Source organism: Rhinopithecus bieti, unplaced genomic scaffold (genome assembly GCF_001698545.2).
Source record: "Rhinopithecus bieti isolate Rb0 unplaced genomic scaffold, ASM169854v2 scaffold_1295, whole genome shotgun sequence".
Lineage (NCBI taxonomy): Eukaryota > Metazoa > Chordata > Mammalia > Primates > Cercopithecidae > Rhinopithecus > Rhinopithecus bieti.
Window position 1 is genome coordinate 899,606 of NW_016803880.1, and position 11,105 is coordinate 910,710.

Consider the following 11,105-nt stretch of genomic DNA (forward strand, 5'->3'; position numbering starts at 1 on the left):
TACACTTTTGAAAAAGCTGATTGTGATTTAAGATAATTCCTTCATAACCATACTAGAATAAACAAAATACAAAGGTTTATGGTCATCATAGTGAATCAGGCTCCTGATTCAATTTTTAAATATTGTTAGAATTTTAAGACTATGACTATTAATGACAGAGCCAGTTTAATGCTCTGCTGTCATCTTGAAATTCTAAATAATTTTTGAACAAAGTGTCCCATATTTTCATTTTGCACTGGACCCTGCAAGTTATGTGGCTGGTTCTGATTTATAATCTGATAATAGATCCACTTTCTTAAAGTAGAAGCCCTCCTTAAGGGCCCAAAACTGGGAATGATTCATTATAACCTGGTTTCACATGAAAATCTTCCCCAGAATTACAAGGCAACTGTGACAACAAAGAACACCCCTTCCCTAAGCTCTTGTTATAAGAAGCTGTTTTTTTTATTAAAAGAGAGAATGAACTGATCTGCTTTAACTTTCAATTCGCTCTTGAGGTGTCTTGTTTTATGCAACTAATTTGAAAAATAAAAGCTTGTATATATGATGCTTTAATGTGCTTTTCATAGTTGCCAGCTTCATGTGATGTAAATTTTCATTTAAACATTCATTCTTGCTTCTGATTTATTCATTTTCTATATTTTTTTCTCATTTCTTTTGCATGCAAGGCTTTTTGTTTCTTTTATGGACTGCAATGTAAGCAAACCCATCCAACCAACTCCACTTCTGGAACCACTTTATCTACGGATTTAGAATGTGGCAAATTAATTCGAGAGGAGAGAGGGATTCGGAAACAGCCCTCAGTTCATACTGTGTAATCAGTTTTTTTTAAAAAAAGAAGTGTGCCCAGTAGAAAATGTTTTTGCTAATTGGTGTTGTTGATATTTGTATTTGCTAAGCATAAATAGCCACAATTCTCTATTCCTTTAGGATAGCAAAACTCATGTATTCTAGACATTGAAATGAATACACTGGAAAGAGACTTGCACTGTATGTTGAAGGAGGGGCATATTAGGAGTATACAGACTTCTAGAAATGTGTATTTACAAGAATCTTCTCTGTCCCACTCGTCATCTTAGTTCCGTCTTCACGCATTAAAAATTAGTAACTCTTCCTTCATGAAAAAGGAGATCAGACTTTCAACAGGGCAAAGCATGGAAACAAGATGCTTATTCTGTGGACTTCTTTTCATCTTTGTGAACTTCATTCCCTGCTCTTTTTTCTTCTCCCTGTCCATATATTGTGTAGATCTGCGTATTGTCAAACGACCCGAAACCCTTACCTTTTCAATAGTACACACATAACTCCATAACAATGATAATTTTTAATTGAAATTGATTCCATGATTTAAAATGTATTATTTACACAAAGACTCAAAAATGTCTTAGAATTTAAAGATTTAAAAACCACGATCCACAGAAAGAAAACTAAACTTGAAACTTCTGGTGTCACAGAAGAGCACTAGCTAAATTGAACATCACTCATGGAAACAGAACACAGTCAAGAATAATTCCTGGACAGAAATTCGTTAACCTCAAACTCTCAAATAACATTTACTTGTAGAATTTAACAGTCTTCTGTAGGTTCTGAGTCTTGAAGGAATAGTGATATTTTTCAAGCTGTATAGTACTTCTTTGAAGATCCCAGCAAAGTCCTCAGCTATGTACTAATTCATTTCTATTTACCAATCACTTTGCATTGATGAACATCTTTCTACGAGATGTTATTTCACTTCCTTCTCACTTACCCTAGATGGAGTGGTTGTTCTTGGAGCAATCTTTCCTGAACATCACCACTTTCACAGTTATTTCTTTGGATCCATCATTATTATTAATTCATTCCAAGTATTCTGGGGAAAAGGGCAAGAAGGAAAAAATAAAGGAAAGAATGTCCATACGTATTAGTTACAGATCTCTGTAGATTCATTTTCCATCTTCATTCAAAGTGCTCTAAATAATTCCCATGCTAACTCAACCAGGTGACATAAAAAACCTATTGCACATTTAATTTGTTGTGACAGAGAATAGCTGATGATTCCTCTGGGCTCGTTTCTCCTCCCTAGTGAATAGGAGAATTGAAGATGTGTTTCAACTTTTCTAAATATGGGATCAGTTGGTCTTTACTCTGTTCTTAATGGGATTATCTTTTGACACATCAAGCAATCCCCTAAAGCACATTCCTTGAAGTAGAGATATGCCATCTGTGCAATCATATAGCATTTTACCTTCTCTTTGCTTAGCTTTAAATGGCTCCCAGTTTTGGAAACCACAGGCCTCTCCAATCAACCGTATATTTCTCCAGTAAAGCATATTCAGGAAAGTTGACTAGTTGACTCTTGTCCTAATTGTCTCTCAGCTTTGCTTCCTTCTTTAAAGAAATGTACTCAGAAGAAAATATCATAAATTACACTAACATTGTTTTATTATTATTAAACTAGAAGCAACATACTATTTGTCCCAGGTCAGAGTTCACATTTTCATAACCAATAGAATCAGATGTTGGGATGAATACGACATTATTCTTAGTTTCATATTTCATGGATTCAGTATATAGAAATCACAAATTTCATAAGTTTACTCTCCCAAAGACAACTTAATAAACCAAAAATGCTACCAAAAGAGTTCAAGTGTGATTGATGAAGTATTGACAATCAAAATTAACAATAACTAACGAAACTTAACTTTCTGCAGAGATTATTACTTAAAAGTGTAATTCAGAGATTTGGACAGAGAAATTATCTCTTTTAAAAGTTAATATTTCTATACTACTTTAGACTGTATACTACCTAATTCTGGTATTTATGTACTATTTTATAGTTTTCAAAATGTTTTCACATACAACATTACAATTGATTCTTTCAACAATTTTAATTCAGCTTTACTAACAGAGAAGTAGATATCAGTCATTGGCCTGCAGTTACAGATTTTAGAAGCAGAAGAAAATTTTCTAAAACAGCCAAACTTAGATTCAGGTTCTAGCAGAGCCACATGCTAAATGGCTGTAGGCAAGTTACCAAATTTCTCAGTCTCGATTTCTTAATATGTAACAGTGGGACAAAATTTCTAGAACATAAAGTTTTGTAGGGGTGTTTTTCAAAGTGGGTTCAATTGGCAAATGTTTCTCAAATAAAATTTTCATAGTAAAATAACCCATGGAGCATCACTCTAAATGTTCCTTTACTACATGCTGTCTCAGTGTGCATCATAAGTTTTTGTGCATTGAGAATTTTCAACAAAGCAGAAAAGTATTCAGCACTTCTCAAGCCTATTAGATTGCAGATTTTTTTTTCCCCACAGCATCTTGACAGACCAGTGTTCCACAGATCATCCTCCAGGGAACACAGGTGTGATCATGTGACTCTCATCCCATAACAGTGTACAAAACATCTTGCATTGTGCTTGGCACATAGTAGCCACTCAATAAATAGTTACATATTCTTTAGAGTAAATTTCTAAGCCTCAATTTTCTTACTTGTAAAATGAAGGTAATATTATGAGCTTTATACATTTACTATGATAATTAAATAAAATTATGGCAGAGAAAATGAAATAATTAATAAAAGTCCTGCTAATATATATCAGTTAACAACTGTTGGTACCTTCTGGAGAAACTAAGTATTGTTCTCTGGTCACATGGGCAGTAACTAAAATTTATCAAGCATCTTAAAATGGAATCTGGTTTAAAAAATCGGTTTTCTAATTTAGAGGCTCAAGCTCTATCTCTAAGAGCAGTTTTTCTTATACAAGCATCACAAATCAATGCCAGAGGTCACTGCACTTGGAAGAAGGACTCAAATTGGTAATATGTGAAGATCTATAGTAAAAGCTCTGGACCTCGTCTCTAGAAATTCTAATTTAATTAGTTGGGGGACATTGGTAATTTTTTCAGATGCCCAGTTGATTTTAATGTGTTGGAAACGCTGAGAACCAATAAGCTAAAGCACAAACTTATATATACAATTAGAACTCAATAAATCATTGCTGTTGATTGCTTGATTGATTGCAGAGGTAGAGCCACTAACCCTATGCAATATGTATAACACATGTTTGGCATTCAATCTGACAGACCCTTTCCACTGGGAATTCAGGGAAAAACTGCACATCTTTGAGATGGAAATTTTATGATATTCAATTGATAATCTTCATGATTAGTTGTAAAACTATAGAGCTAGACCAACTCAGAATTATCAAGTAGACAGTTTATTGCTCTTTCTGTACCCTTTCCTCCCTGGAGAAATCTTTATTCATCATCTCGAGTATACTTTCTTCACACTCTTCTCGTTTTTTTTTTTGTTGTTGTTGTTGTTGTTGTTGTTTTTTTAATGGAGTCTTTCTCTGTCGCCCAGACTGGAGTGCAGTGGCGCCATCTTGGCTCACTGCAACCTGGGCCTCTTGGGTTCAAGCAATTCTCCTACCTCAGCCTCCTGAGTAGCTGGGATTACAGGCGTGAACCACCATCTGGCTAATTTTTGTATTTTTAGTAGAGACGGGGTTTCGCTATGTTGGCCAAGCTGGTCTCAAACTCCTGACCTCAGGTGATCCACCTGCCTCAGCCTCCCAAAGTGCTGAGATTATAGACATGAGCCTCCGCGCCCAGCCCACACTCTTCTCTTTCTCCTTTTATACTGATTCTCAACCAGTTCTTGCCGTCATGTCAATGGATGCTAAGACCACAGTTATCCTACCAGGAACCACTGCATTTCAAGCAAACTGTAGAACAAAAGACTTGAATGTGAAAGGAAAAAAAAAAAAAAAAAAAACTTTTAAGCTTTATGTTTACATTATTAGTTCTCATACTTTGGTGTAAATCAGAACCACCTGGGGAAATTATCTAAACTACTGTTTACAGGCTCTACCTCCCGACATTTCTCCTCAGTGGGAAGAGTCCAGCAATCTGCATTTATAATGAAGCCTGAAAGTGAATGCCTAAAACTAGCTGTATACATTAGTTTTCATAAAAATTAGCTTGAACGTAGCAGTTTTTTCCCAAATTAAGTCACGTACATGACTCCTTCTTAAAAGGATCTCCAATACAAGGGCGTTTTTTTGTTTGTTTGTTTTTTAAATAGCTTTTCTTAATTTTTTTCCCCAACAATCCTAAATAGTTGCATTATTTAAAACTAGATAGTAAACATGAGTTTTTATTAAAACTAGCTTGAATATAGTGGTTTTACTCGTTTTATTTCAGATTAGCTGTTAAGCTAATCTGAGTTTTTGTTAAATAATAACAGATGGTGGATTATACTTTGAAAAATATTGTTTAAGCTCAGGAGAGAGCAAGGAGGCAGTAAAAGGTTGAACAAGTGGCCGAGTGTGGTGGCTCACACCTGTAAGCCCAGGAGTTCAAGACCAGCCTGAGCAACATGGTGGGACCTCATCTCTATAAATCAATAAACAAATAAAGATTGAACAAATGCATCAACAGGAATGAAACACAGTATTGTCTAATTTGTTTCCTAATAAGTTTGCTTCTAACCTAATGAAATAAGGGGAAAAAATTAAGCTGTAGGCTGGGCGCGGTGGCTCATGCCTGTAATGCCAGCACTTTGGGAGGCCGAGGTGGGTGGATCATGAGGTCAGGATATCCAGACCAGCCTGGCTAATACAGTCAAACCCCGTCTCTACTAAAAAATACAAAAAAAAAATTAGCTGGGCGTGGTCGCAGGCCCCTGTAGTCCCAGCTACTTTGGAGGCTGAGGCAGGAGAATAGTGTGAACCCGGGAGGTGGAGCTTGCAGTGAGCCGAGGTTGTGCCACTTCACTCCAGCCTGGGCCACAGAGCAAGACTCTGTCTCAAAAAAAAAAACAAAACAAAACAAAACAAAATTTAAGCTTTGTATTTTACTTTGTTTTAGACTAAAATTATAAATTGAATTATTTTACAAAGTTTTTCCAGCAAAATTGGAGCTATTTAAGGAATACATGGTGGATAGGAATCTTGCCATTGGGAAAATCAGCTAGATCATATGATTATAAACCTATCCAGGGAAAATTATTTCCAAATACCTCACTGCATTTGACTGGCATTATATTATGTTCTGTATGAGCCATCTGTGGCAATGCAGTACTACAATGAATCCCAATTAGTTTCCAAGCACATGACCCTTATACCACAAGGTCTATTTCCTAGTAAGCAATTTAGAGTCTGAACAGCCTTTAACAGCAAAAGGAAAGCAAAGCATTCTTACTTATTAGACTATTTTCTGAACATCTAACAGTGCCAAATGGTATTATTAATTAACTCTTGTAGATAATAAAAAAAATTTCTGCTTGATGCTGCAGTTTTAACTTGCCTTTAGGAACCATCTCATTATGCTTCTCACAGTTATGGGATTTTATGTCCATATGCACAAGCATATTCAAATCATTTTTGCTTTCAAAATTCTCTCTACAGAGGCTGGTATTACAGAGAAGGGGGTTCTACCTTAAATTTTCTAAGAATTTTTATTTGCAAAGATATGAACAACCTTGTGACAGAAAGTCAACATTACAAATGCAGTGTGTGAATTTGAAACCCTGCAGAATTCGAACTTTGTGGTTGTCAGCCCAAATATGGCTAATGGTCCAAACTACACAACAATGTGTATCCATGTTGCAATGCATACATCCAGATAGACACAAAAATGAGTAATACCTGGATGATGGAATAAAGTTACTGTATTTCCCCCTAACAACTAAAATTTTTTTTTTTTTGAGACGGAGTCTCGCTCTGTCACCCAGGCTGGAGTGCTGTGGCCAGATCTCAGCTCACTGCAAGCTCCGCCTCCCAGGTTCACGCCATTCTCCTGCCTCAGCCTCCCGGGTAGCTGGGATTACAGGTGCCGCCACCTCGCCCGGCTAGTTTTTTGTAGTCTTTAGTAGAGACGGGGTTTCACCGAGTTAGCCAGGATGGTCTCGATCTCCTGACCTCGTGATCCGCCCGTCTCGGCCTCCCAAAGTGCTGGGATTACAGGCTTGAGCCACCACACCCGGCCTTCAACTAAACTATTTTAATTTAACTTGGCCAGAATTGTTTTTCTCCCCAGTTTTTCAACTGAATGGAGGGTTTAGACTTAAAATATTCAAATATTCCGATTTTTCAACCTAAAACATGAAAGCAGTCCTGATGAGTTTACCAGCCACAAGAACCAAGAAATTACTGTCGTTTGATAACCCCCTCAATTTTAGTATTTATCTTTCCTCAGTGTTCCTTGGCACATTATCAGATGCTTCAAAGTGTCTTCAGTTCTATTTCTTCTGTAGCCTGATCAACTTATTTAGCAAGCGATTTGCAAAAGTCTCTTTAATTAGGTTATTTTCGTAATCGTGCAAAGAGGCTTTCCTTTGCCTGGAAACTCAAACATTCATTAATTCTTAGAAAAGCCAGGAAGCAATTAACATCAATTTAGAAATAACGTTTCTAATGTACAAGTTGATGTTGTCTTATCAACCAAACAAACTCTGAATGACGGGCATGGCCCAATAGACAGGTGACTTGGGAATCACACGCCAAGAACTCAGGTTTCCACACCACTGCTAAAGGGCTGTGTGTCTTTGGGCAAGTCATTTTACTTCCCTCAACCTCAATTTCTTCATCTGTGGAATGAGGAGGTTGCATTTGAAGTTCTTTTCCAACCACAATATTGTTTGACTCTAGTAGAAAATGGGAAGGAAGTAAAACATAGAAGCAGTGATAAAAGAGATTTTGTTTCTATATTTCTTTATATGGTTGTATATCTCTCTTGGACACATGAAATTCCTGTTGCCATCAGCATGTCCTTCCAGTACTTTAAGGCAGAAAGGCCCGCCCTGGATATAGAGAAAACAGCCCCACCAGCCATCACGACATCAAGAAGCAAGAAGGTTCCCATCCAGTGAATCATAAGCGAATCATTACAGACAGAGTGAAGTTTATAGAAGTAGAATTATTCTTGACCTTAATGAGCCTGCAGACCAGGTAAATCAAAACAAAAAAGACATCAGTACTTAGGAAGCTATTTGAAGTTGTAGAAATGAATACACATTCACAATTCACAAAAGAGGATGATAAATGGGACTGGACCACATAGGAAGACTCTCTATTCTGTAAGTGTAACTTAGTGTTTCTTCTAAAGACAGACAAGGAGAAATAAAGAGGACAGCATGCATTTATTTTCTATTGTTTTTATCCCTACCCTCCTTCCTACCATCAAGTATGGGGGTTTTTATATGAACTGCTCTCAAACTAAAAATGAGTTAAACTCTTAGCTTTTGAGATGTTAAGTAGTCTCTGCAGATTTGTAGCACAGAGAAAAATCTTGAAAACCATGCGTTTTAATTGCAAGATTCAGATGTTTCATTGAATATGTAAGTTGTTGTAATTCAAAAAAGTTTATCTGCAATTGTCAAGAGCCAAAACCCAAAAGGCTAAGGTTGGAGAAATAGAGATTATGATGTTTCACTACCTGAGGTTCCTACCCCAGACCAGATTCTGACCACTAGGAAAGAGAGAATTGGAGGAAAGTCACAAAGGTTAGATACCACCTAAATCTCTGAGAGGAGGCTATTCCTAAACCAATTACCATCTCTGAGCCAAGTCCACACTTGGGAGGATGCAGGAGAATAGAAACCACAGAAAAATTAAAAGGGAATCCTGGACAGAAAATGCCATTTTTTACTTCACAGGGTAAAGGGCCAGGAGGTGGTAAGACTTGTAGAGACATTTTGTATGCCGCTGTCTCCTGAATGGCAGAATAACAGCATGTAGGCAGTGAAGCTGTGAAATGTTTCATAGATAGAGTCTTCCTCAATCTCAGAGAATGCAGGGAAAGCAGCCAAAAATCCGTGGCTCTTCTCACCCAAAAGGAGTGTGAGGAAGGACTGAGAGAACCAGTGGACTGGAAGACTTGAAGTTACAGCAGGAAAGACACAGAGTGTGTGGATGTGACAAGGAGACCACAGTGGGACCATGGTCATCTCAGAGGGCACAGCAGAGACAGAAATCAGTGTTCATGACCTAGTAGGATGTCACATCTCCATGGAAGCCAAAAAAACAGAGGATGGCCTTGGACCAGCTGATCCTGGGCCCTCTAGACACCTGTCCTTATCCCAGATGACCCTTGGAAAGAAGAGAAGAGAGAAGGGAGGTGGGGAGATGCTTGCATTAACTGAGACATTAACCAAAAGAAAGTATTTTAAACCAAAAGTGAATTACCTTGAGTTAATAAGATGCATTAGCAGATGGGGAACCTCTAAGCTAAGGTGAGTTCTATTTTTTTAAATAATATCACATAATTTGTTTGCATATGCAAGTTTGTAGCTTGAGAAAAATGCATTCCCACTATCACAGGCATAAACTGCTACCCCAAAACTATGCGTGTAGTGCATACGTGCACTGTGGACAGCTAACACCCTGCATCACGGTCCGTTTAGCTTAAAGGTAGGGTCTTTCCCTGTAGAGAAAGGGCATGCAAAGAATTTCTTGGAAGTTTATTTTATGCCCTAATTCAGCCTCTGAAATGAAAAAAAAAAAAAAAACACCAAGCCTTTTCCATGAGGTGAGGGAAAGCCAGTCCACACAGAATCCTCTCACGCCTTCAGTGCAGGAAGCCAGGGAGATGTTAGAGGACCAAGGCACAAAGCCACCACACTGGCCTCTGACAGTGACTCTGGAGAGGAGAAAGGCACTGTGTGCTTTGCATTGAAGCACAAACCCACATTTCTGCCACGTTTAAGCAAGGAGAGCTGCTTACTTTCAGGTATACAAGGCCCACTGGAAGCTTTCCCTCACTGCAGGAATATGTATGTCTCTGCTCTCTGCTTATAACACTGGACTGGGCCATGTTTCATGCTCCCTTTTATACCATCAGCCATTTCCGTGCCCTTTCTAGGGCAGGAAAATGTTTTAGCTGCTCTAGAGCTTCCTTGGGAGGCCATGGGAGTCTCAGAGGACAGTTTCAGGCTAGCCTGATGGCATACCCTGCTGACACTTCTCTGCTCCATTAACTGCCTCCTCTGAAAGCCTGAGACAGAGACTGGGCTAAGGTTTCCCCGTGTTCTCAGGTCCCCTCACCTATCAGGCTGCTTTTCTTATCCTACTGCATGGGAGTTTGCCCCCAGAGAAGGCAGAGGAGGTGCTCCTCCTCAGATCTCCCTCAGCATCTAGGCTCTGGTCAGGATTCTTGCATCACCTGGTTGAACTTTTCTCCTTGAGAGCAGCTACAAGACAATCCTTTCTTTACACTCCATCCTCAGTCCTATAGGCTGAGTCCTGAAGGCTCTAAGCTTGATATTTAATGTCAAACTTTTACAATTCAAAGTGCCTGCTTTTTCCATGTTTCAAACACCTGACTGTTGTAATCAATAGCTTCAAAGACTGCAGCGTCTCCTATAGATCCACAAAAGTCCATTTAAAAGCTCAAAGCTCCAAATTTGAGTCTTTTTTCTTTCTATATCATCCCTACCCTGAAGGTAATGCATATAAAAGCACTTCCTGTAACTTGAAAAGTGAGAAAAAGGAGTGGGATTCAGAAGAACTGGAAAAAAGCACACAGATTAATATCAAAATATTACATGGCCTCAATGTTAACTCCACTTTTCAAAGTTTTCTATGACATTGTCCCTAATGTTAGAGGAGGAGAGAGAATAAGGTTTCTAAATGAAATCTTTAAATAAAGATGAACAACAGGAAGAAGACACTTGTGTATCTGATGTCATGGAGTAACCCTGTGTCCTTCATAGGGATATTTTTATGGTTTGAAGAGCTCAGTTAGGAGAACAAGGAATTTTAGGGCATGCATTCATGCAAACAGAGAAACTTAAACCTAGGATCTGAGATGGTAAGGATGTTGGCATCAGGTCCCAGATGTGGGAACAAAAATGAAATGGAGCAGAAGAGACAACATGGAGGCAATGAAAACAGGACATTAACAGACACAGGAAAAAGGAGTTCATGAAGTCTACATGCTGTAGCCAAAGGAAGGCAAGACAGGGGCTTTCAAGAGTGATTTCCTATGGGGAGCCAGTTTAAAGCATTTGGCTCAAGCCTGTAATCCCAGCATTTTGGGAGGCCGAGACGGGTGGATCACGAGGTCAGGAGATCGAGACCATCCTGGCTAACACGGTGAAACCCCGTCTCTACTAAAAAATA

General features: G+C 38.4%; 1 protein-coding gene across 5 annotated transcripts in view; it reads left to right on the forward strand.

The window, feature by feature from the left end:
- Nucleotides 1–11,105, forward strand: part of GRIK1 (glutamate ionotropic receptor kainate type subunit 1) — a 416,597-nt gene that overhangs the window by 398,237 nt on the left and 7,255 nt on the right. Inside the window, exon 17 of one of the 5 annotated variants that reach the window (XM_017856143.1) lies at nt 669–3,549. The exons of the other annotated variants lie outside the window; for them this stretch is intronic. Coding sequence (XP_017711632.1) covers nt 669–818 — 150 coding nt within the window. The 3' untranslated portion in view covers nt 819–3,549. Of the gene's footprint in view, nt 1–668; nt 3,550–11,105 lie in introns of those variants that run through there. 5 annotated transcript variants of the gene reach the window in all.